The sequence below is a fragment of the Penaeus chinensis genome, chromosome 4 (genome assembly GCF_019202785.1).
Source record: "Penaeus chinensis breed Huanghai No. 1 chromosome 4, ASM1920278v2, whole genome shotgun sequence".
NCBI lineage: Eukaryota > Metazoa > Arthropoda > Malacostraca > Decapoda > Penaeidae > Penaeus > Penaeus chinensis.
Window position 1 is genome coordinate 15375348 of NC_061822.1, and position 20000 is coordinate 15395347.

At 38.5% G+C, this 20000-nt stretch overlaps 4 protein-coding genes across 8 annotated transcripts in view; 3 read left to right on the forward strand and 1 right to left on the reverse strand.

Moving 5' to 3' along the window:
* The window catches only part of LOC125025003 (condensin-2 complex subunit G2-like), a 21137-nt gene extending 20345 nt beyond the window's left edge, over positions 1 to 792 (reverse strand). For 2 of the 3 annotated variants that reach the window (XM_047612832.1, XM_047612830.1), the window contains exon 1: positions 648 to 792. The gene's annotated coding sequence lies outside the window, so the exon portion shown is untranslated. The remainder of the gene's footprint in view (positions 1 to 647) is intronic. The other variant, XM_047612831.1, reaches the window with a different exon arrangement.
* A 2374-nt stretch (positions 793 to 3166) lies between these two features.
* LOC125047530 lies at positions 3167 to 6323 on the forward strand. Its single transcript, XM_047645803.1, has 4 exons — positions 3167 to 3308; positions 5512 to 5641; positions 5955 to 6109; positions 6229 to 6323. Exons 1-4 carry the CDS (start codon positions 3195 to 3197, stop codon positions 6229 to 6231), a joined length of 402 nt encoding a protein of 133 aa, XP_047501759.1. The 5' UTR covers positions 3167 to 3194; the 3' UTR covers positions 6232 to 6323.
* Positions 6324 to 7266: 943 nt separating this feature from the next.
* On the forward strand, positions 7267 to 9548 carry LOC125025064. Its single transcript, XM_047612949.1, has 8 exons — positions 7267 to 7423; positions 7582 to 7697; positions 7803 to 8001; positions 8113 to 8246; positions 8331 to 8477; positions 8568 to 8949; positions 9121 to 9349; positions 9432 to 9548. Exons 1-6 carry the CDS (start codon positions 7381 to 7383, stop codon positions 8646 to 8648), a joined length of 720 nt encoding a protein of 239 aa, XP_047468905.1. The 5' UTR covers positions 7267 to 7380; the 3' UTR covers positions 8649 to 8949; positions 9121 to 9349; positions 9432 to 9548.
* Positions 9549 to 9883: 335 nt separating this feature from the next.
* Positions 9884 to 19548, forward strand: LOC125025063. Of its 3 annotated transcripts, none has more exons than XR_007114875.1 (15): positions 14308 to 14447; positions 14723 to 14835; positions 14926 to 15142; positions 15316 to 15422; positions 15518 to 15632; positions 15813 to 16030; positions 16314 to 16503; positions 17412 to 17572; positions 17656 to 17756; positions 17854 to 18017; positions 18090 to 18208; positions 18332 to 18436; positions 18625 to 18783; positions 18938 to 19183; positions 19271 to 19409. XR_007114875.1 is itself a non-coding variant. In XM_047612947.1 (15 exons), the coding sequence occupies exons 2-15, from the start codon at positions 14740 to 14742 to the stop codon at positions 19424 to 19426; spliced, it is 2079 nt and encodes a 692-aa protein (XP_047468903.1). In that variant the 5' UTR covers positions 14308 to 14447; positions 14723 to 14739; the 3' UTR covers positions 19427 to 19548. The 3 variants fall into 3 exon arrangements, 2 of the variants coding, with proteins under 2 accessions (XP_047468904.1, XP_047468903.1); XM_047612947.1 differs by having other exon boundaries at positions 18938 to 19108; positions 19271 to 19548; XM_047612948.1 differs by lacking the exons at positions 14926 to 15142; positions 15316 to 15422; positions 15518 to 15632; ... (8 more) ...; positions 18938 to 19183; positions 19271 to 19409 and adding exons at positions 9884 to 10013; positions 10170 to 10330; positions 11282 to 11409; ... (5 more) ...; positions 13013 to 13205; positions 13569 to 13732 and having other exon boundaries at positions 14258 to 14447; positions 14723 to 14829.
* The last annotated feature ends 452 nt before the right edge of the window (positions 19549 to 20000 follow it).

Genomic DNA, 20000 nt, shown 5'->3' on the forward strand with positions numbered 1-20000 from the left:
TGGCATTCGTCAGAGCACGGAATCCAAAGCCTCACTTCTCGCGACTCTTATCAACTAATGTTATAAATTGGGTTTATTACTGCTTACCAACATACACACTGGATCCGCCTCAAAACTTCCTTCCTATCCACCAAAACAATCCAGATAGCAAAACGACCAGCATATCACAAATGCAATATTACACTCAGAGCAGAGAATTATATAAGCAAAAATTAAACTGTCACTTTTTTAAGACTTCCGATCCCGACCACAGCGTTGGTGACCTACAAATCACAAAAACGAGATATTTATACAAAACCTTAAGGAATTAACTGAGCCGCAACAGAGCCAGAAGCGAATTAATAGCGCAATTTCAAAATCTTGTCGAATTTGAATTTAAAGAGAATGGAAGAAATAACCGAAAGCATTCACAAACCCATTGTCTTGATTCGCAGGTAATTCATACGATGATTATATATTTTTTGGGGGTAAGATTTAATCCCTCTAGCGTCCGAAAATAGAAAGAAGAAATCAAAGAACCTACTAAGAAAAATATAAAATATTTCTGTGCAATTGACTCTTTTTCTCTCTCTCTCATCACTTCCAACTTCTTGCTCTCTTCTTTCTCCTCTCTTTCTCACGTCCTAACACATGCCACGCCTTCTAACCTTTACCGCCGAGTGTGCAGCAAGTGTGTAGCTCTCCCACCAACCACCATTAGCTCAGGAATCAAGAAAAATCGGACGAAAACAGAAAATTCCGACACTCGAGCAGCCTTTCGCGAATCGAGATTTTCAAAAGTGTTGTGTTCCCGTACTCCGCCGGCTAATAATCGGCGGGACAAGTACGTCTCGCGCAGTCTTTTAAAAAGGCTGTTGAAAATTATATTTATCTGCCATAAAAGTATTTGGGGGAATATATTATTAATAATATATGTCATTAATTTATATGTATCTATAATAAAACTATTTGGGGGAGTGTATTATAAAATATATGTAGTACATGGTACAGTCTTTTAAACAGTCGGTTGAAAATTATATTTATCTGCAGTAAAACTATTTGGGGAAATGTATTATAGTTTATATATAAAAAATATATGTATCTGAAATAAAACTATTTTGGAGAGTATATTTTACAATGAAAAAAAATATCTGTTAAAAAAATGTTTCTCCAGTAAAATAGTTTTACTCTTAAGTTGGATATATATTTTTTTACAGTAACATATTCAAAAAATTCATTATTATAAAACAGGTTTAATAATTTCTACACATTTTAAACTCCGGAACTGCGTTTTAAATTCCTTTATTATTTAGTAATTCTTAATGTACTGGTCGTGCACAAATATTTATAAATAAAACTGCATGACGATTTATTTGCAAATATTAGCAATTTTAATGCAAATAAATAATACAGGAGTAACATTCAGAAGATAATGGAAAACTATTTTATTTTTTTCATTTAAACCGAATGATATAAGATTAGATGCGATTATGTAAAATTGAGAGAGAGAGGGGGGGGGGGATAGGAAGAGAGGGAGAAAGAGGACAGGAAGGGAGGGAGGGAGGGAGGGGAGAGAGAGATAGAAATAGAGATATAGATAGATAGACAGATAGATAGATAGAGAGAGGGATAAGGAAGGGAGGGAGGGAGGGAGGGGAGAGAGAGATAGAAATAGAGATATAGATAGATAGACAGATAGATATATAGAGAGAGGGATAAGGAAGGGAGGGAGGGAGGGAGGGGAGAGAGAGATAGAAATAGAGATATAGATAGATAGACAGATAGATAGATAGAGAGAGGGATAAGGAAGGGAGGGAGGGAGGGAGGGGAGAGAGAGATAGAAATAGAGATATAGCTAGATAGACAGATAGATATATAGAGAGAGGGATAAGGAAGGGAGGGAGGGAGGGAGGGGAGAGAGAGATAGAAATAGAGATATAGATAGATAGACAGATAGATAGATAGAGAGAGGGATAAGGAAGGGAGGGAGGGAGGGAGGGGAGAGAGATAGAAATAGAGATATAGATAGATAGACAGATAGATAGATAGAGGGATAAGGAAGGGAGGGAGATGGAGAGGGAGAGGGAGAGGATAGGGAGGGAGGGAGGGAGGGAGGGAGGGAGGGAGGGAGGGAGAGAGAGAGAGAGAGAGAGAGAGAGAGAGAGAGAGTGAGAGTGAGAGAGAGAGAGAGAGAGAGAGAGAGAGAGAGAGAGAGAGAGAGAGAGAGAGAGAGAGAGAGAGAGAGAGAGAGAGAGAGAGAGAGAGAGAGAGAGAGAGAGAGAGAGAGAGAGTGAGAGTGAGAGAGAGAGAGAGAGAGAGGGAGAGAGAGAGAGAGAGAGAGAGAGAGAGAGAGAGAGAGAGAGAGAGAGAGAGAGAGAGAGAGAGAGAGAGAGAGAGAGAGAGAGAGAGGGAGAGAGAGAGAGAGAGAGAGAGAATCGTAACTCAAAGTCAACAGTTGCATAATTAGAAGACACTATGAGACTAGAATAATCACAATTATGGTTTGAACAAGCAAGTGGAAATACTACAGAAGAATTATCATAAGTACAATACAGTGCATGCAATTAAACACAAAGCAGGGCCATTACTGATACAAAAATCCTGAATACATTGTAAAGACTTGTTGAACAGAATCCGAAATCACAGCAAAATCATAAAATGTAATTAGATATAATCAAATAGTTCGCACTTTCGAAGCTTGGTCCGACCTCGGATTTCGAGTCTTCGAGGCAATGAGCAGATCAGGACGTGGGCTAATTGTTTGCTAAGGTATGTAGAAGGAATGGGAAAGGTATGTTTTGTTTCAGTATATCACCACTTCATGTCTAGTACAAGCATAATTTACGAGTTGATGAACAGGCTTGGTCGTGTTGGAATTCTTACACGAAGAATCTTGTTCCAGATGATTTTTGTAGGCTATTTTGGCTTGTAGACTAGTGGATTTTGTTAATTACACATTTTATTTAATCAGCGGCATTTAAATAAATTATTCCAGTATGCGCTTAGCGGCATTTAATGAAATGATTCTAGTATACGTGCTTGAAGGGTGTCTGTAAAATAGAAAGACAAATCCCCTTAATGATAATTACGGTTGGTTGACACTTGAAATATTTGAAGTTGATTAAGGGTAGGATCTAGAATTGTCCCCGCATTGAATTACCCACAATATACATTTTCTTCCAGGTATAAAGAAGTATAAAAACCACGCCCTAACCATGAGTGACAGTGAAGGAAGGAGCATACTCATGGTCATATCCTTTTTGGCATTAGCCGGTGTGGCCAATGGAATGCTAGGGCTCCAATCACAAATGCATTGGCTTGTTGATGTGGTAAGCTGAAATCTTTTGGATTAGTTTTGATACCGTAGAAGTATACCTTTGCAATTAGGATATGCTAAAATTAACTGGTAAACTATATTCATGATGATATCTAGACAGTCATCTTGCTTTCCTATAGAAGTTTTTGTTCGTACAGTCGTGGTATTGAATACTTGAGCCTATTTGGTATTTCTAATTGCACATCGGAATTTTATCTACGCTGGTCGCATACAACAAAAGCTGTTTTCAGCCTAATGCAAGAAAAATCTTCCTGCCATTAGAGTTCACGAGATTGTATGCTTTCTGCTTCCACCTTTGCTTCAAAATAAGTTGTTCCAAACCGAGGAAGGGGAACTAAGGCAATACTATTCTCAGATTCATTATTATTTGTTTGGGGTGATTGGTTTTCCAAAGCCTCTTCCATATATCTCTTTGTAACGCACTGCCATGTGAGCACCAGCTCCTTTGCACACCCTGTCTTTTCTGTCTCCCTCCTTTGATCGTAACGAAAGATCTCTCGATGGCTCTTGTTTCTACCTCTCTCGTCGCCATCTATGATCTTTTTTATCGCCAGTTGAATGCACATGTTCTCATAATCTCATTTTTTGGATTACTCGTGATATTGCCATCAGTCTCGAACCTCTAGGCCCCTTTTAAAATCTGATGAAAGCTATGGTCCCAGAAATATTCACATAAGCACACTTTTCCATGTGTTGTGTCCAAACCATGTCCCGGGTAATATTGCATGTTTTACTGTTGACTATTTTATTCTCGTCTTAAAACGTGCAAGTATTTAATTGTCACTCAAAATATATTCTTAATATCCTTTATCCAACAACCTCTATCCATTGTCATTTTCTGTCATCTTCCTTGCTTGGCTGTTACTGTGTCCAAATAGCTGTTTAATTGCTCCAGTTCTCTTTTATCTAAGTGTGATATTTACTTGTCTTTCTCTTGTCCTCCCGTATCTGTTGTGTGTATGTTACTCTTTTTTCTGTGACTTGTTTCTTACTTCAGTGACTGTTCGTACTCTCCTTCTTTGTGTATAGTTATTCAACTTCTGTGTCTAAAGTAATTCCTCTTCTGAGCCTAATGTTACTCCTAATCAGTGCCTTTTGTTATTCCCCTTTTGGATTTGTTGTTCCTCCGTTTTTGTACATTTACTATTTGGCTGTAGGTACTGTACTCTTCTAGAGCTGTTGTTCCTCTTTTTCTCTGCTAATCGTTCTTCTTCTCTTCCTGTTATTACTACTCTAATATACCCTATTTACACCTCCTCTGTGTTTATTGTTACTCTGTATTTATTTCCCTCCTCTTCTGTGTTTACTGTCATTCTTTCTGTTTATAGTACCTCCTTTTTCTGTCTTTATTATTACACTGTGTCTACATTTACATTTCTGTGCCTCGTTGTTACCCCTCCTTTAATAATGGCTTTACTTCCCTCCTGTGCATGTTGTTAACACCCATATTGTTTCTTTTTTCCACTCCAGTGACTTTTGTTAACACCCCTTCTTTAACAGTTGTTACTTCCCTTCGGTATCTTTTGTTATTCCTCCTCTGTGCTCCCTTTCATGTTGTTACTCCCCTTATGTTGTTCCTCTTCTTTTCCTGTCGTTATTTCTTTTCTGTGACTGTTGTATCTATTCTCTGGCTCGTGTTACTCTTCTGTTGGCATCCCTCCCCTGCATTCATCTTGTTCTTGTTGCTCTTTGCTTGTGCTAGTTTTTATTCCTCTTTCAGTAGCTGCTGTCACTTCTCTCCTGTACTAGTTATTACTATTCTTTTGTTCCCGTCATTGCTCCCATTTCTGTACATGTGGTTGACACTCATTTGTGCCTCTTTTGGTGTCTATTGCATTTCCTCTTCTTCTCTCAATGCAGCGCCTGCTCTTATTCCTTTCTATTCATTCTTCGTCTATACCTGTTATAATCAAGTTATGAAATACAGCATTCTCCGCCGTCATACTTTGTCATCTGTTGTCTGACCATACCTCATATGCACAGTTATATCTAGATGGTGTATTTTCCTTGCGTTATATTATATTTTTGTTTTGATTGGCGTCTATATACTACTAACCCTAATCGCATTTGTTCAAACGCCTCTATCCCTCTTGTTGCTTGCTAAATCACAATATTTCGTATTGTATTTTATAACTTTTTTTTACGTCTTTAATTCACGTGCTGTATATCTCATAAATGGGCCATACTTCCCGCAGATGGAGTCCATCATTGACAACCCATTAGCGACTGCCGGGGATGTGGACAGCTACGTGAACGAGCTCCGTAGCCTGGCGGACGTGCAGATCGCAAAGCATTTCTCAGCCTCGGCCCAGCGTTATAAGAGAGGTGAGTGTGTTGTAGCTGAACGTTCGTTGTAGGTCCTGATTTGTATGATGTGGCTCTTTTACTATGGCAATTTTATTATATATCCTGATTTGAATGATGCAGATGTACGTTACTTGAAGATCCTGGTTTGTATGCTGCACTGTACGATCTTTGTTGATCCTGATTTGTATGATGTATCTGTGCGTTCTCTGTATATTCTGACTTCAAACTTCGATACATAAAAGTGTGTTGAAAACATATTTGACAGCTGTGCGTACTACATCGTAACTTCAAACTTCACTTCTAACTCGACGCTGACGTTCCACTCTTTCAGACCTGGATAAGACTTCGGCCAATGTGACGAATAAAGGACTTTGCGTTCAACATGTCGAATCCTTCAGTGTTCAATTCCTCTCGGTTCGAAGGCGTCGCGGCGTCACAGATCTTCCGAACCCAAGACAAAGACTACTGGGTGTTAGGTTATTCTGGGTAAAAAGTTCGGCACGGGTGTCTATTGTTAAGAAGATACGGACGTACACGTTTATTACATGTCTGTATTTTTATGTCTTGATATCAGATGTATCATACTTGGATCCCCATCTTTACAGTAACGCGTCGCAGGTGTTAATGGAGAGAACAAGACCTGGAAATGTCCTTTCACTCGTGGCAGAATTCACATTGTCTGTGGTGTATGCAAAGCTGGATAGGGTGGCAGGTAAGTAAGGGTAACGCCCTAACACGATTTTTTGCCAGCCATTATCTTATGCTTGACAAGAAAGTCTGGCTGCTTGTATAGCTCCATATTAAGACTGAACGGCATTGGTCATATGAGCAAAATTGTAGTGGAAAAAATCATAAACTGTCAGGCAATTATTTATTATAATAATGATAATATACGCAAATTTCATTAATCTTATCTTGCAGTGTGCCACAACAAACGGTACATCCTGGATCGTCATGGGCTCAACACAGAGCAATCGTTTCCGTGAATCTCACCTCAGGGGCTGTGAAGAACACGCAGGTCCTCACATGCGGGGCTGGTGTGGGGGCGCTGCACATGTTCGAGGTCAGAGGGCGTGTTTACTTCGTGCTTGGGGCTGACGGCATGGTGAATGACTTACCAGCGGAATCTAGGTTTGTGGATGTTTCGTTGCAAAAGTTATTGGTGTTCTAATTGGCATTAAAAGTTCTGTCCTACACCTTAAAAGTGATGGCAAAATGATCCTACAATAGCTAGAATTGTATCAGCCATTTGACGTATACAATACAATATCTTGTACATGTACCAATTGTACATGAATGAAAGAGAGTCGCTATTTTTACCTCGGAAGGCGGAGCAAGGCTTTGTTAACCAGTCCTTTATCTTCAGACTTTACAAGCTAATGGGTGAGCATTTCGATCGCGATGATCACGTCCGCTTCGAAACGAGCATGGTTCGTGACATCACAGGGTTTCGTTACAGAGAACGAAAGTATTACCTTGTCCTCGGGTCGGTCCATTCTGCAAGTTATGTACTTTCAAATACTTCTTTTGCACAACCTGTGGTTTCCAAAATAAAGTACAAATTAACGATAATCAGGATATTTTTGGGGAATCGATTAAAAAAACTATTATAATAACTGCCCATTCAGGAAGGTACACGGGTGTACGAGTTCGATATCCAGTCAGAAGAAGTAAAGTTAGTCCAGTTGTTGCAAGGATCGGCGGTATATGGCTTGCTACATTATGAAGAAAAGCAAGAATTGCAGCACTACATCGTAATGTTGAGTGCAGAAACGTCGCCAAAGATCTATCGGTGGCTGAGTGAGTGACAAAGCTTGGTTATGAATTTAACAAGGTTTCAGTTTTGAAATGATGTAGACGTATAAAGAAGTTCCCCTGTAGTCTGGGTGTTTATCAGCAAAATAAATATCAGTTAATAGTGTTAGTTTCTCTAATCTGTTCTTTACATATCCACTCAGACAACCACCTCCTGTTGTGGCAGATGTTGCCCACAGATTCTTCGATTCAGGAGGGCAGCAATGTCCAAGCCATCACTTTAAGTTTTGTAGAAAGTGTTCTCCTCCTTACCAATGGCGTGAGTATTCTTCCAGGGGAGTAAGTGTAAACATTTGCATTGCCTCGTAAGTTAAATTGAAGATTACTTTGTAAATCTTCATTTTCCGTATATGAATACTCACAGGGCAAGATCACAATGTACAGGGACGACAAACATGGACAGATGGTCCCCACATTCGAGACTGAAGTCGCCTGCTCCGCCGTCGATGACCTGTCTGTCATGGATATAAATAAGGAATATGTGATGGGTTTTATTTGCGAGAACATTTCGGGCGGCACAACGATGATGTTTCGATCTGTTTTGGTGGAACAGATAGAGCTAGGTAATATAAGGAGCAAAACTCAATTCGTTTTGTATTTCTTAACTTGTGTGTCCGTATGATATACTGTGTAATGATCCATTCTTCATACTCAAATGTTTATTTTTGCTTTAGAAAAAGGAACTCCAGAAATCATTCACGACTGCCTCCAGGAAGTGAAGAAAGGACTCGAGGAGAGAAAACCAATCATATCGGAATTCGAGGACATCCTAGCAAACAATCGACTATTGACTACAGACACTATGCAGGTAAGTTTCTCTATAGAACCTGTTCGTTTTTGTTCAACTAATTACTTCCTATTATCATATTGTTTCCTTGTTTCACCTTTTTAGACGTGGACAGGACCCGTATCGTTCCTCGGAGGACTGACTGTGAACGGCACGGCTTCGATCTTTCACACACTCCATATTACGCAGGAAGACGCAAAACCGAACGAGGAAACTTTCGACGAATTTATTTCTAAAGCTTTAGATCTGAAGGTAAGTCTTCGCTCGTTCGCGTGAGAAAATAGAAATCGGTGTTTTGTTTCATGCAAATAGGGACATAACATGATTATTCCCCTCCATTAGGATGAAGTGAAGGCACTGCAGTCTAACATGTCGGAAATCCTATATCACACGAAGGACCAGAATCGAACGCTTCAAAGATAACACAATTGGGCTTAGTATCATATATTTGCCATAGTATTATTCATTTTATATTTAGCGTATTAACTGCAACTTATTTTCTTTTGTACTTAGTTATCAGTACCAAAGGGGGAGGAATATTAGTTTACCTTTTCCCGTATATTCTAATTGAATGACGTGCCGCTGTTGGGCATCAAAGACATATACTTCATAGACGGGCAGGACCAGAATGCGAGTTCCACCTTTTTCCACGCGATGAAGGCCGAGCACTTTGTCACGAGAGGCGCGTCGTCCTCATCCACCGTCAATGGCCTCTTTACAGATCGTTAGTGTTTTGTAATTTTCTCTAAGCCGTTTTAACATTTCAGATGTACTGTTGTGTTCACTTTTAAGGCTCGCCACTGATATTTATGTAGAAGAACGTATAGTAAATCCTTGGTGCATATAATTCGTAGGGGTACTTGCACTACTATAGTACTGACGACACTTTTCACAGAGTATATGCGAAAGAGTTTGATTCACAAGTAGTGTCAGGGCGACACACGTACCCGAACTTGGCAGCAGGGAATATCTGTGGCTTGGGTGGCGTAGGGTCGCCACTGATGATCAATGCAATAAACACTTCATCTATAGTTATGAGAGGCAGTAACGTCACGTTTGTTGATAAAAAGACATTCCAGAGCTTCACCGTTCTTCAGCACTCGAAAATTTATCTGATTAATGATGTAAGTAATTGTTTTTATCAATGTATTTAGTATTTCCTTTTAATCGGAAATTGCGAGTTGAAAGTTACTGCTATTTCTGTAGATTAATCTCTCAAGTTTGGCCGAGCGACTTGTTTACAAACACCTCTACAAGACCCATGTTTTGGATGGAAACTATACTCTGGACGCTGTAAGGGTATCGGGCAATGTTGACGTGGTAACAATCAACGACGTGGACATGATGGAACTCTACCAGTCTGTCGTAAAGACCTCGGGGGATTTCGCATTATCAGGTAAGAGATGCTTGGTTCATGTTGCTAGAAGATAGATCTATCCCTTTTACAAATGGAATAAGCCTGAGCAGAAACATATGAGAAGAATAACTAACCGATAGTATATATTCACAGGCGACGTAATATACCAAACGGACATCCGTGTTTCGGGGAGCGCAAATACCCCAAAAGTAAATGGTATTGATTGGGAAGACATTGTGTGCATTTCCTCCAGTGACGTTATAACTGGTCACTACCACTTCACAATCGCCACTGTGAGAACGGCCATCATCAGTAATGACATCAATGGAATCGACATTAGTAAAGATGCTGTACTCGTCGATACTGATCAAGATATCCAAGATATATCATGGGTTGATGCTGAGGCGAAGTCATTTAAACCTTAATCCAAAGTTATGGTCGAAATTGTGGTATTTGGTAGATGCATATTTGCTCTTAATAACATACTAAGGTTTGGATTATTAGATCAATCAACTCCATGTGATGAATAGACTAGACCCAGTATCATCCTAGTCTCATCCCGACTAAGCGTCCAACGCATCTTGCAGCTCGCATTACGTTCCTTGACGATGTATCTGTGACGGGCAGTGAAGGGGTATTGATGACACCAGCCGCTACCATCAACTCTATTGACCCACGGGATTTGACACGCGATTCCATGGGTACTCTTGTTATATCGATTGGCATTAACTTCACCTCTCCACTCTTGGTAAGAAAAGGAATAGCAAAAAAATGGCGGTATTTGATGGGAAATAGGTCTGCACAGGGACAAAGCCTTCTTGAATGTGGAATCGGTTTAGATTTAGGATCGGTAGACGATACTAGAAGATTTAAAGGTTGGTGTCAATAGATCTTGTAAACAATTACATTTTTTTGTAATACTGGTTGAAGGAGATAAGAACATGAAAAACGGTTGTCATTAACAGTACATGGACTTTACATCATAACATTATAGTTTTGTAATTCCCATGGAATAATTTAACACTAAACAACAAATGCACAACTATATATAGACATTAAACAACATTAAGAAGATTCAGACAACGACTAAATGTATTAAATCGATTATATTCCATGCGTATTATAGTACTTTTATGGTTGCAGGTGAGGTGAATGAATTTTCTTTATTCCATATATTTCAATGATTACACATTACTGTAGGAGATATAGTACAGGCAATATGGTAAGGTAATTCATGGGTAACTACTAAAGACAAAATGCCCTTCAGTACCATTTATATGCAGCTCCACTGATATCCCAACAAAGCTGTGAACGTGCATAGGATGATTGCACTTCCTGCGTCCGAAACACTTGTACACAGCGATCAATACAAATCCAATTGAGGATAATGTGAATAGATATAAGGAAGTATACAACATTCATATATTTATCAGTTTATCTCCATTGCATTCACGTATGCAGCTATTAGCTTGTGCATAGAACTATTGCCTGAGGGCAGTGAGTGCAGTCAGTAGATCAAGGATTTGCTAGTTCAAAGAAGCAAATTCATGTTTAACTTTAATAATTGTGATACTAATGATATCCATTAATTAACTATTACACATAATGACCCATTTATTATGGTGTTATCATTAAGAAGATCATTTTGTTTTACGCACTGTTGCATTGGCTCCATATTCACAAGCGGATTGGATTACAGGTGTCAGGCAACATAGCAGTACAGATGATTAATGGGTTACTGATGGATGGCATTGAGAACCGCTTTTGGAGGAAGCGTTTGGGTCAGCAGGTCCCTTCGTCTCCGACCATTGACTCAGTCGTTTTCAAGTGAGTCTTTTATGCATTACGTTTGCAAATTGTATTTATAAAGAGTAAGAACCAAAACCTGTTTATTATTTTATTTATTTATTATTTCCAGAGGTCCTGTTACTGGTAAGAGTATTAATGGCCATCAAGTGGAAGATTATATGAATGTGATGGACCAGCAGATGATCAACGGGACATATGTGTTTCAGGTTGAAGATCCGTTTTTTGGAAGCTGAATCTCGTTATGCAAAAGGAATATATACGATAAGTAATAGCATTCTGTCCCCTTTTTTTTAAAAATATACTGTGGATTTATTGCAGGGACTAGTGACAGTTGATGGTAATTTCGGTTTTCTCGAAGGTGGCACTGTGGATGGGGTAGATGTATCTGCACTGAAAGACAACGTAGTTTATCTGCAGGGAGATCAGTTCATAGACGGGCTAATGGTAAGAATGACTAATTCCCCACAGTTTCTAAAAAAAAGTATAAATTTCGGTCTGTGTGTCTTTAGGAATGTGTTTTCTGTATCTCTTTTCAGACCTTCTCTAAGCTGAAGATTGATCATGATTTGAAAGTCGATGGGAAACTCAATGGATGGAATGTGACATCAGATTTTATGAGGCTCGATGAATCGTTCCCTCACATTGGTAAATTTCCGCAGATAAATATAGAATCACACTTAAACTTATGAACCCTTTAGAAAAACTGTTTGCATATATTTTACCGAAGTAGAGAATCAAATGAGAATAATAAACTTGCTCAAGATTTTACCCTCTTCATTTTCCAGGTAATCTGATTTTCATGAACAAAACGACAGCCACTTCCGTCAAAATGACGAACTCGGACTTACTTGTGGAGAGCCTTAACGGAATGGTCGTGGAGGACGCGGTTGCTGACATAGTGTTGTCGAATGAGGATGCCACCATTAACGGATCATTGATGTTTAAGGGGAACGTCTTGGGTGAGGATATTAGATGTCACCTTTTTTCTCATCCCTTCGTAAGGTACAGATACTGTATACTTGGTGTGCTGGCCCATGACCACAATATTTACGTTAATGAAAATATTGTGTAACTTCGATACTGTGATGTCGACAGCCAATCATATCGACGTGAATGGTACAATTGACGGGGTTGACCTGGAAGACCTTGCGAGACGCAGCCTCAAGAAGGTTTCTGGAAAACCTCAGTTGCTGACAGCAAGTATCAAAGTCGATGGAGGGGTTTCCTTCACGTCTTCTTTGAAGTTACAAGTAGTTAATAACAAGCCGTGGACAGACCACCTGATGAAGGTAAACAGTTGTGCTTGTTTCCTAATAGATCTCAGAGTATCCATTTGGCTAACTGATGCAGAAAAAAGTAAGAATTCTCTCTAGTAATTTTTTGATAACTTCCCTCTTACATGTTAGTTACACTATGTATATCCTGCGAGAATGGTTACTTTAGACCTCTCTGAAAGTCATTCTATCCTCTATGTATCCTAAAAAATCCACGCATGACTCATTTCCAAATGCACCGCAAATAGCAATGAATAGTTACGCCTGTTATCATCAGGTCTAGGTGCTATGGTTTTGACCTTGCATATTCTTACTCTTAAAATTTTACGTCACTGATTGCTTTGCAGGTTATCCCGCTAGACTACGACGGAGTAATCAGTGGCAAGAAGACGTTCGAAAAAAACGTCACTATTCTGGGCGATTTCAACCCGGCTCTCCTTAACAGAATTAACATGTCTCGCCTTGTCTCCAGTATCCTCACTACCAATACTGAACAGACAATTAGCAGCCAGTATTTTTTCGAAGGCGATATCCTAGCGAGTGAGTGTAATTTCTTGAAAAAAAAAATGCTTTGTTATTATAATTCACTGTGAGATGAACAAAACTTTTACTGAAAATTGGTTATACTGATAAGCTGAAGTTGATATTGAAAGTTAAGTGATGCAGATAAAGTGATATTGATATACTTAATTTGTTTTAGATGTTATTATTATTATTTTTCTGTTATTATTATTTGTCATGTTGTTTGATCAATTCGTCAATCTAGACTTTTGATGAAAATGAACTAAATGATATACCTATTACGAGTCAAACACTTTTATGAACACTCAGCAAGTTTCAAGTGCGATTTGAACTCTAGGTTCTGTATGAGTTTATTCTCTATTTCCCTCAAACTTTCGCCAGAGAATGTGAACGCGCCGAAGATAGATGGCGTGGATGTCGGAGCACTGGCGCTAGTGGACGAGGACGGAGATGTGCCGCTGAATCTCCTGTTTGAGGAGGACGTCGCTTTCTTGGACAGTGTCACGTCCACTTCCGGTTTTCTTGATGGCTGCCATATCCTCGGGGTTTGTGTTTGTAAGAGTCAGATTTTGACTCTGATGCAATCTTGATGTACAAAAAAAGAAGAAAAAAAAAAGAATGAAGTAGAAAGAAAGAAAGAATGAAAGAAAAAAAGTGTGTGAAAGATCCTGTTACTGAAGTTCACATCAATAAGATGGTGGAAAGATAATATTTACTTTATTTGTATGGTTATGGATTATGTAATCACGGTTCCTTTTATATGCTTTCATACCAAAGCTATATTTTGAACAGCTTAGTCACAATCGTTTTGGTTCAGCTTAATTGCATATATTTTTTTTCTGAGTAACTTCATTGTATTTATTAGACAGTTTTAACCCGACTTTATATATGTATATTTGACAAAAATAAGTATTAGTATTTTTTGGGGGATGAGCTGATAATGATTTTACAACTTTACTTTCTTTTACATTCTTTTCAGTGTAACCTCAGTAATGATTTCTCATTATTTTGAACACCTTATTGACAACTTTTCAACAGCCCCTTCATGAATTTGTATTTTTCTTGAACAGCTCAACAGCTCGGTCATCTATTTCGGCCCAAATCGCACCCTTGAGCTCAACGGAACGACGGCCCTGAGTGGGATCGACGTGATGAAGGATGTCGCCGCGAAGAGCAAAGTCACTGCAGGGCCCAACGCCACGGACGTCTTCTATTTCCTGGAATCTTGAGTTGGAATTCACGGAGCGCAGGACATAAGTGGTTGGGTTTCCTTGCTCCTTTTTAAAGAAATCATAAATGAATTTATTATTATATATATATATATATTTTTTTTTTGGGGGGGGTTGTTTTTTCTTGTTTGTCTCTCTTGTGTATGTGTGATTGGCAGGCTGTAAGCGAAGTGGCATGATTTTTACTGTAGAAGCTTTTTGTGAGGTAACGCACCCTCCCCCCCCCCAAAAAAAAAAAAATGGAAAGGACTGGATAAAGAAATCTTTGAATGTACATTTCTTTTAAAATGCATATGCCCACTGCAGGAAAAACCTCATTCACAATGGACATGTGGATGTCCAACTTCAGCGGCACTATTTTGAATGGAATCGACATAAACCAACTCTACACCACAACTGTTTTAAGCAATGGGACTGAGGTAATTGTATCCATAATCTTTCATTTATCTAACAGAAGCCTTCATTTGTGACAACTTTTTTAATGCCTTCTTTTCATTCTTTTTTTTCAGATAATTAACTGTGACATCAAGTTCAGCAGGAATTTAAAGGTGAACAAAACCGTCGTGAAATCTGATCTATCTGGTTTAGATGAAGATGGTATTCTGATCGATAATTTGAACGTGACGGAGGTGAGCGAAAAGGCTGTGTTGACGAGTGGAGGTCCTTATCATATTTTCGGCAGAAAGACGTTTTCCAACTTAACTGCCTCGGCATTGAGTGTAGAAGGTGAAAAGCTGCATTTTGTTTTTCTCCTTGTCCATTTGGTCAACGGTTGTTACGTTATTACAGACTCAAAGTGATTATTCTAAAGAAATCGGCAATGGCAGAGAAAAGGAAAGAGAACGTGCTACCTGCAGACATGAAATAAGTAATCGATCGTTTGTATACTTCTTTCACAGATTCAATAGGGAATGTGCCAGTCGAAAATTTTGTGGTTGTCTCCCGGCATGACAGACCAATAAGGAACCTTGTATCTAATGCATCCATCACCGTCACAGATCTTCAGGTTAGTTCATCTTTCATATCATTAGTATAGATTATATTTTATATTGTATTATATCTTTTATCATAACAGTGCTAATTTGTTCCCCCCGCGTATAGGTAAATGGGCTTATAGATGGAGTGAATTTGGAAAACTTGCTTGCAAGCCGGATCACCATCAGTGAAAATGAAACCATCTCAAGATCACTGGCATTTGAAACTGTGAAAGTAGAAGGTGCGATGTTAATGCGTGTTGTTTGTTACATACATGCACTGTTTCAGGTTACTTTCAAATCAAGACAGAACTAGATCTCAACGGGGTTCATAGGAATTTAGAATAAACATCTTTTGAATTGTAGGGCATTGTACATGTTTTTACTAGCTGTATTGTCGAACTAATTAATTTGCCTTTCAGGTGACTTAACGGTGAACAAAATCAACGATATTTATCTTTCAAATATTGTGCTAAAATCCGGAAGAGAACAGCAAGACATCCTTGATCGGAAAACTTTGAATGGGGGTCTGGTTGTCAATGGACGTATTGGAGGCAGAGAGCTCAATGGAATCGACTTACCCGAACTAAATCGACTGGTTGTCCGAAAGGATCGGAACGCAACACTGGGAAATGCCATGGTCAGAATTAATTGAAAAGTTGTTTAGATTTTGATACTAAAATATTTATAGTTTGCAAACTCCAGATTTATTATTTGTATCTCAAATATCTGGTTAAATATTTGAAAATCGATCTGAGTTCTGATGCAAAAATATATGATGTTGACATTAATATAACTCCATTTTTTTTAAATCTCAAATATCTGATCCGTAAAATAATTTAAAAACTCATTTCACTACTGGCACAAAACAGTATGAAGTTTACACCATTCTAACTATCTTTCTTTTGTTCTATCTCAAACAGACATTCAAGAAACCCATAGAATCCAAAGTACCAATCGCGGTACTAGGAACGGTCAATGCCTTCAAACTCTCTAGCCTGGTATACAATATGACTGCTCTCGGGCAGCATGTTGGGAACCAGAGTGCCAGACTTCAGGATTTGTACATGCAACTTGCAAACACTCACAGTGATAACTTACAACTCGCTTGCGGTAAGTAAGGCCTCTTAATCTCAATCTTTAAAGACTTTTGATAACTGTCATTCTTTGGATACCATATTCTGTGTCCTGTAAAGAGTGTGAGAAAGAAGCCAAAACAAATCCCAACTTGTGAGAGTTCCAAATAGGCTGACCCAAAACTTTTGAGTATCTAGAAACCAATGTGGGAACTTTGATAATTGCTAGATATCTGTAGTAAAAACAAATTATAGTGAAACCAGATGGACCGTCGAGAAAGTATGAATGAGATGGAATGACTTCCAGATGTCTGATTAATGTGTTTCAGTTAAATCATCATACGAAACCCATACATCCAACAAAACATTTGTAGCCTGCTCTTCATTAACCATGTAAGTTACTGGACACAGGCTCTGTGTCCTCCTCTATGAAGATTTGTGAACCTTCCAATAGTGTGTGAAGTCTATTTTATGTTTCATAAATAACTTTAATTTGCTTCCAACTTAATAGATGTCCAGCTTCATATGCGTGGACTAGAAGTTAGAATGTCTGTGGTGATGGCAGTCTTCTTGATGGTCACCCATTATGGTGCTGAAACCTCACTCCGTTTCACCATGAAAAGCTTTGTCGTACTTTGTTGCATCGTACTTACGTTTTAATTATTACCGTCTGACCAGGAATAATGGTTTGCGGTAATACCAGGAACTTTTAAAGGGAATTCACCTCTAGTATTTGTGGCACCCAGTGACGTTTGTCTCCAATCCTTGTTAAAGGCTATTCCTTTACAACAAGGCGACCAATATATAAATATTTTTATGCCCAGTGAATAAGTTTACATATTTGTCTTCCTACAGACATAACTGATATAACTAGTGTTTTGGTAAAAACCAATAACATAAGGATTAATCTTCGACCTATGACTCATAGCATTTCAATTGTCCCAGGCTTTTATCAACCGATGGCATTTGGAGAAGAACTCATTAACATGGAAGTAAAATTTGCTGGAAAAATGACATTCGGACTCGTGGGAGAAAACCTTCCCACCTTGGCTTTGGGAAATTGTCATCTTCAGTGCAGCTGCAACATGGAAACTGCAATTTACAAAGTAAGACTGGATACCGTAGATTATTTTTATCCATTCATCTAAATTTAGTTTTACATTCATCGGAAATGATATTCTTTCTACAGTTAGGTGAAGATGGAAGCTTGCAGCTTGACATTGTAGTCAGAGACAGAGCAGTGTTTTTCTTCCAAACTGATGGTTATAGTGGAACACAGCTTGGTTACCAGTAGGTGACATCTGTTGAATTTCATATATTTTCTAAATATTGATATTGGTGATAAGACTTTCATGTCAGGCTTTGCATGAATGGCTTCTTTTCGCAGATGCACAAATCAAGGTGGAACAAGCATCTTTAGCTTTGTGGGTAAAAACACAACAATTCTTTTATCTCCCTCTCTTGGTTTTCCATCTGAAGTCAAATCGTTTACTGTGGAACAAGATGGAATCAACAAGACCTATTTTGTAACCATAGGAACAGATCTAACTTGTAAGTGAGCCATTGTAAGTCTGTAGTTTGAAGAAATGGTGGTCAATGTTCTAAATTGCCATTTTTCTACAGATATGAGTTACGGCATTGAAAGTTCCGTAATTAATGTTTTGAGAATAGACGAGAATCAACTCACTAGGGTATGGTCAAAGCATACTAGGGCCAAGATCTCTTCACTGGATATCGCAAAAGTAATTATTTAAACGGATAATGTAACCTTTATTTTCGTGTAAGAATTAGCCTTATTGTGCTTCTGTTATTTTATTGAGTTCTACTCTATTTCTGTAATAAGATGGGTGATATCATTTTTACAGATTTTTGGAGTGTGGTGCATGTTGGTAGCCAATATTGCGCTGGCTGATGATAAAACCGACCCATACACAGCACCTACGCGTTTGTACAAATGGAACAAAGACGAGGTACAGTTAAACGCCAGGTTTGATTAGACATAAAAGAGGCTTTTATGCATACCTTGGTTTGAAATAATATACAGACTTGCGTTTTTTAAATTTCAAATATATTTTAGAATTTCTTAATCATACAAACTTCTGGTTTGTATGATTAAAAACTAACACCAGAATTAATGGAAGGTATTTTCCCGCCATAGTTTGTACTTGTGAAAGAATACTATGGTGAATATGTGACTTCTGCCATGTTCCTCCGGCCTCGAGCTCCCAGAAACGTGAACTTTTTCTCGATGGCCCAACTGAAGGCTGCCAATACCCCTCTTGGTGCTTTCAATCTGAGATACACAACCGAAGTATTGGTAGGTATCTGTAAAATCAAGCAGTGTTAACCATGATGAAATGTGTGGAAAATGATTGTAACTTATGGTGATACTTGTTCACAATAATGAAGATTTATAGAAAAAAGGATAATGGCTAAAAATTATTAAAAGCATGATACTCCATCATTATAAGGTGTACAAACTGCAAGACCTTGAGACTGGCCATGGCTTTACACCTTACGCGAGGCTGAAGTCGTACGGTGTGGTCGCCCAACAGCATATGTTCGCGGGAGACGATCTCTACCTAATGGCACTGTCTGAGTACTCGAAGACCCTCGATGTTTATGAATACGTACCTTCAGAGGCAAGCGAGTTTTGACATTTTACCCGCCGTGATATTTATGATCTAGTACTATGAGAGAAATCCTCCATATAGAAGGTATGATCTAGTATTATGAGAGAAATCCTCCATATAGAAGGAAGGTATTTAAAACGGAGTAAAATATTTTTGTTTTTTCTCCGACAGGGTTTCCGACTGTTCCAGCAACTCCGTGTCTGCGAGAAACCCCTTGATCTGAAGAGCATCAAAGCCGGTGACGAAGAGATGATGCTGGTATCGTGTAGAGAGCCGTACAAGTTGATTAGTTTTCGGTTCAATGTCAAGGGGATGTCGAATACGTAGGGAATGCGTTTTAATGTTTTAGATGGAAGAACTATGAGAAGAATATCTTCATATTGTGAGTTACATAGATATTTTATTGGATATTTTATCAATATACATTAATTCTGCAATTCTGATATGTTCTTATTTCTTGCTTTCCTTAAACGATATGCAACAATGAAATGAAGACCACAGTTTATAAGGGATAAAACACATAGTAAAAACTGCCGGTGAGAAACTACCATCCTATGCAAGTGAGAGATTGTGATTGCATTTGATGATTACTACAAGAAATGGCACAGTATTGGCAATTTTAGTTATTCATATAACTACAGTATGGTACATTAAATACACATCATTGACGTACTCAGTGTTTGAGGCTCTAAGTAGGATATCGCCATAGAACTCTTACGAAAAAGATTAATAATATAACAAATCAGTGCTTTGTATACATGCTTCCACATCTATACAGTGTTATAAAGGTATTTCAGTGCACTTAAGATGAGATCTTCAGATTATTTATTGAATAGAAAGTTTATAGTGCTGCAGATCATGAGAAACGTATATTCCTGAAATAAATTCAGCGTGTGCGTGT

Coding starts and splice junctions, on each gene's coding strand:
- LOC125047530 (XM_047645803.1), top strand. CDS start 3,195: ATGAGTGACAGTGAAGGAAGGAGCATACTCATGGTCATATCCTTTTTG. Junction 3,309..5,511: donor TGCATTGGCTTGTTGATGTG/GTAAGCTGAAAT, acceptor TACTTCCCGCAG/ATGGAGTCCATCATTGACAA. Junction 5,642..5,954: donor GGCCCAGCGTTATAAGAGAG/GTGAGTGTGTTG, acceptor CCACTCTTTCAG/ACCTGGATAAGACTTCGGCC.
- LOC125025064 (XM_047612949.1), top strand. CDS start 7,381: ATGTTGAGTGCAGAAACGTCGCCAAAGATCTATCGGTGGCTGA. Junction 7,424..7,581: donor AAAGATCTATCGGTGGCTGA/GTGAGTGACAAA, acceptor ATATCCACTCAG/ACAACCACCTCCTGTTGTGG. Junction 8,478..8,567: donor CTAAAGCTTTAGATCTGAAG/GTAAGTCTTCGC, acceptor CCCCTCCATTAG/GATGAAGTGAAGGCACTGCA.
- LOC125025063 (XM_047612947.1), top strand. CDS start 14,740: ATGGACATGTGGATGTCCAACTTCAGCGGCACTATTTTGAATGGAATC. Junction 18,018..18,089: donor CATAGGAACAGATCTAACTT/GTAAGTGAGCCA, acceptor ATTTTTCTACAG/ATATGAGTTACGGCATTGAA. Junction 18,437..18,624: donor ACAAATGGAACAAAGACGAG/GTACAGTTAAAC, acceptor TTCCCGCCATAG/TTTGTACTTGTGAAAGAATA.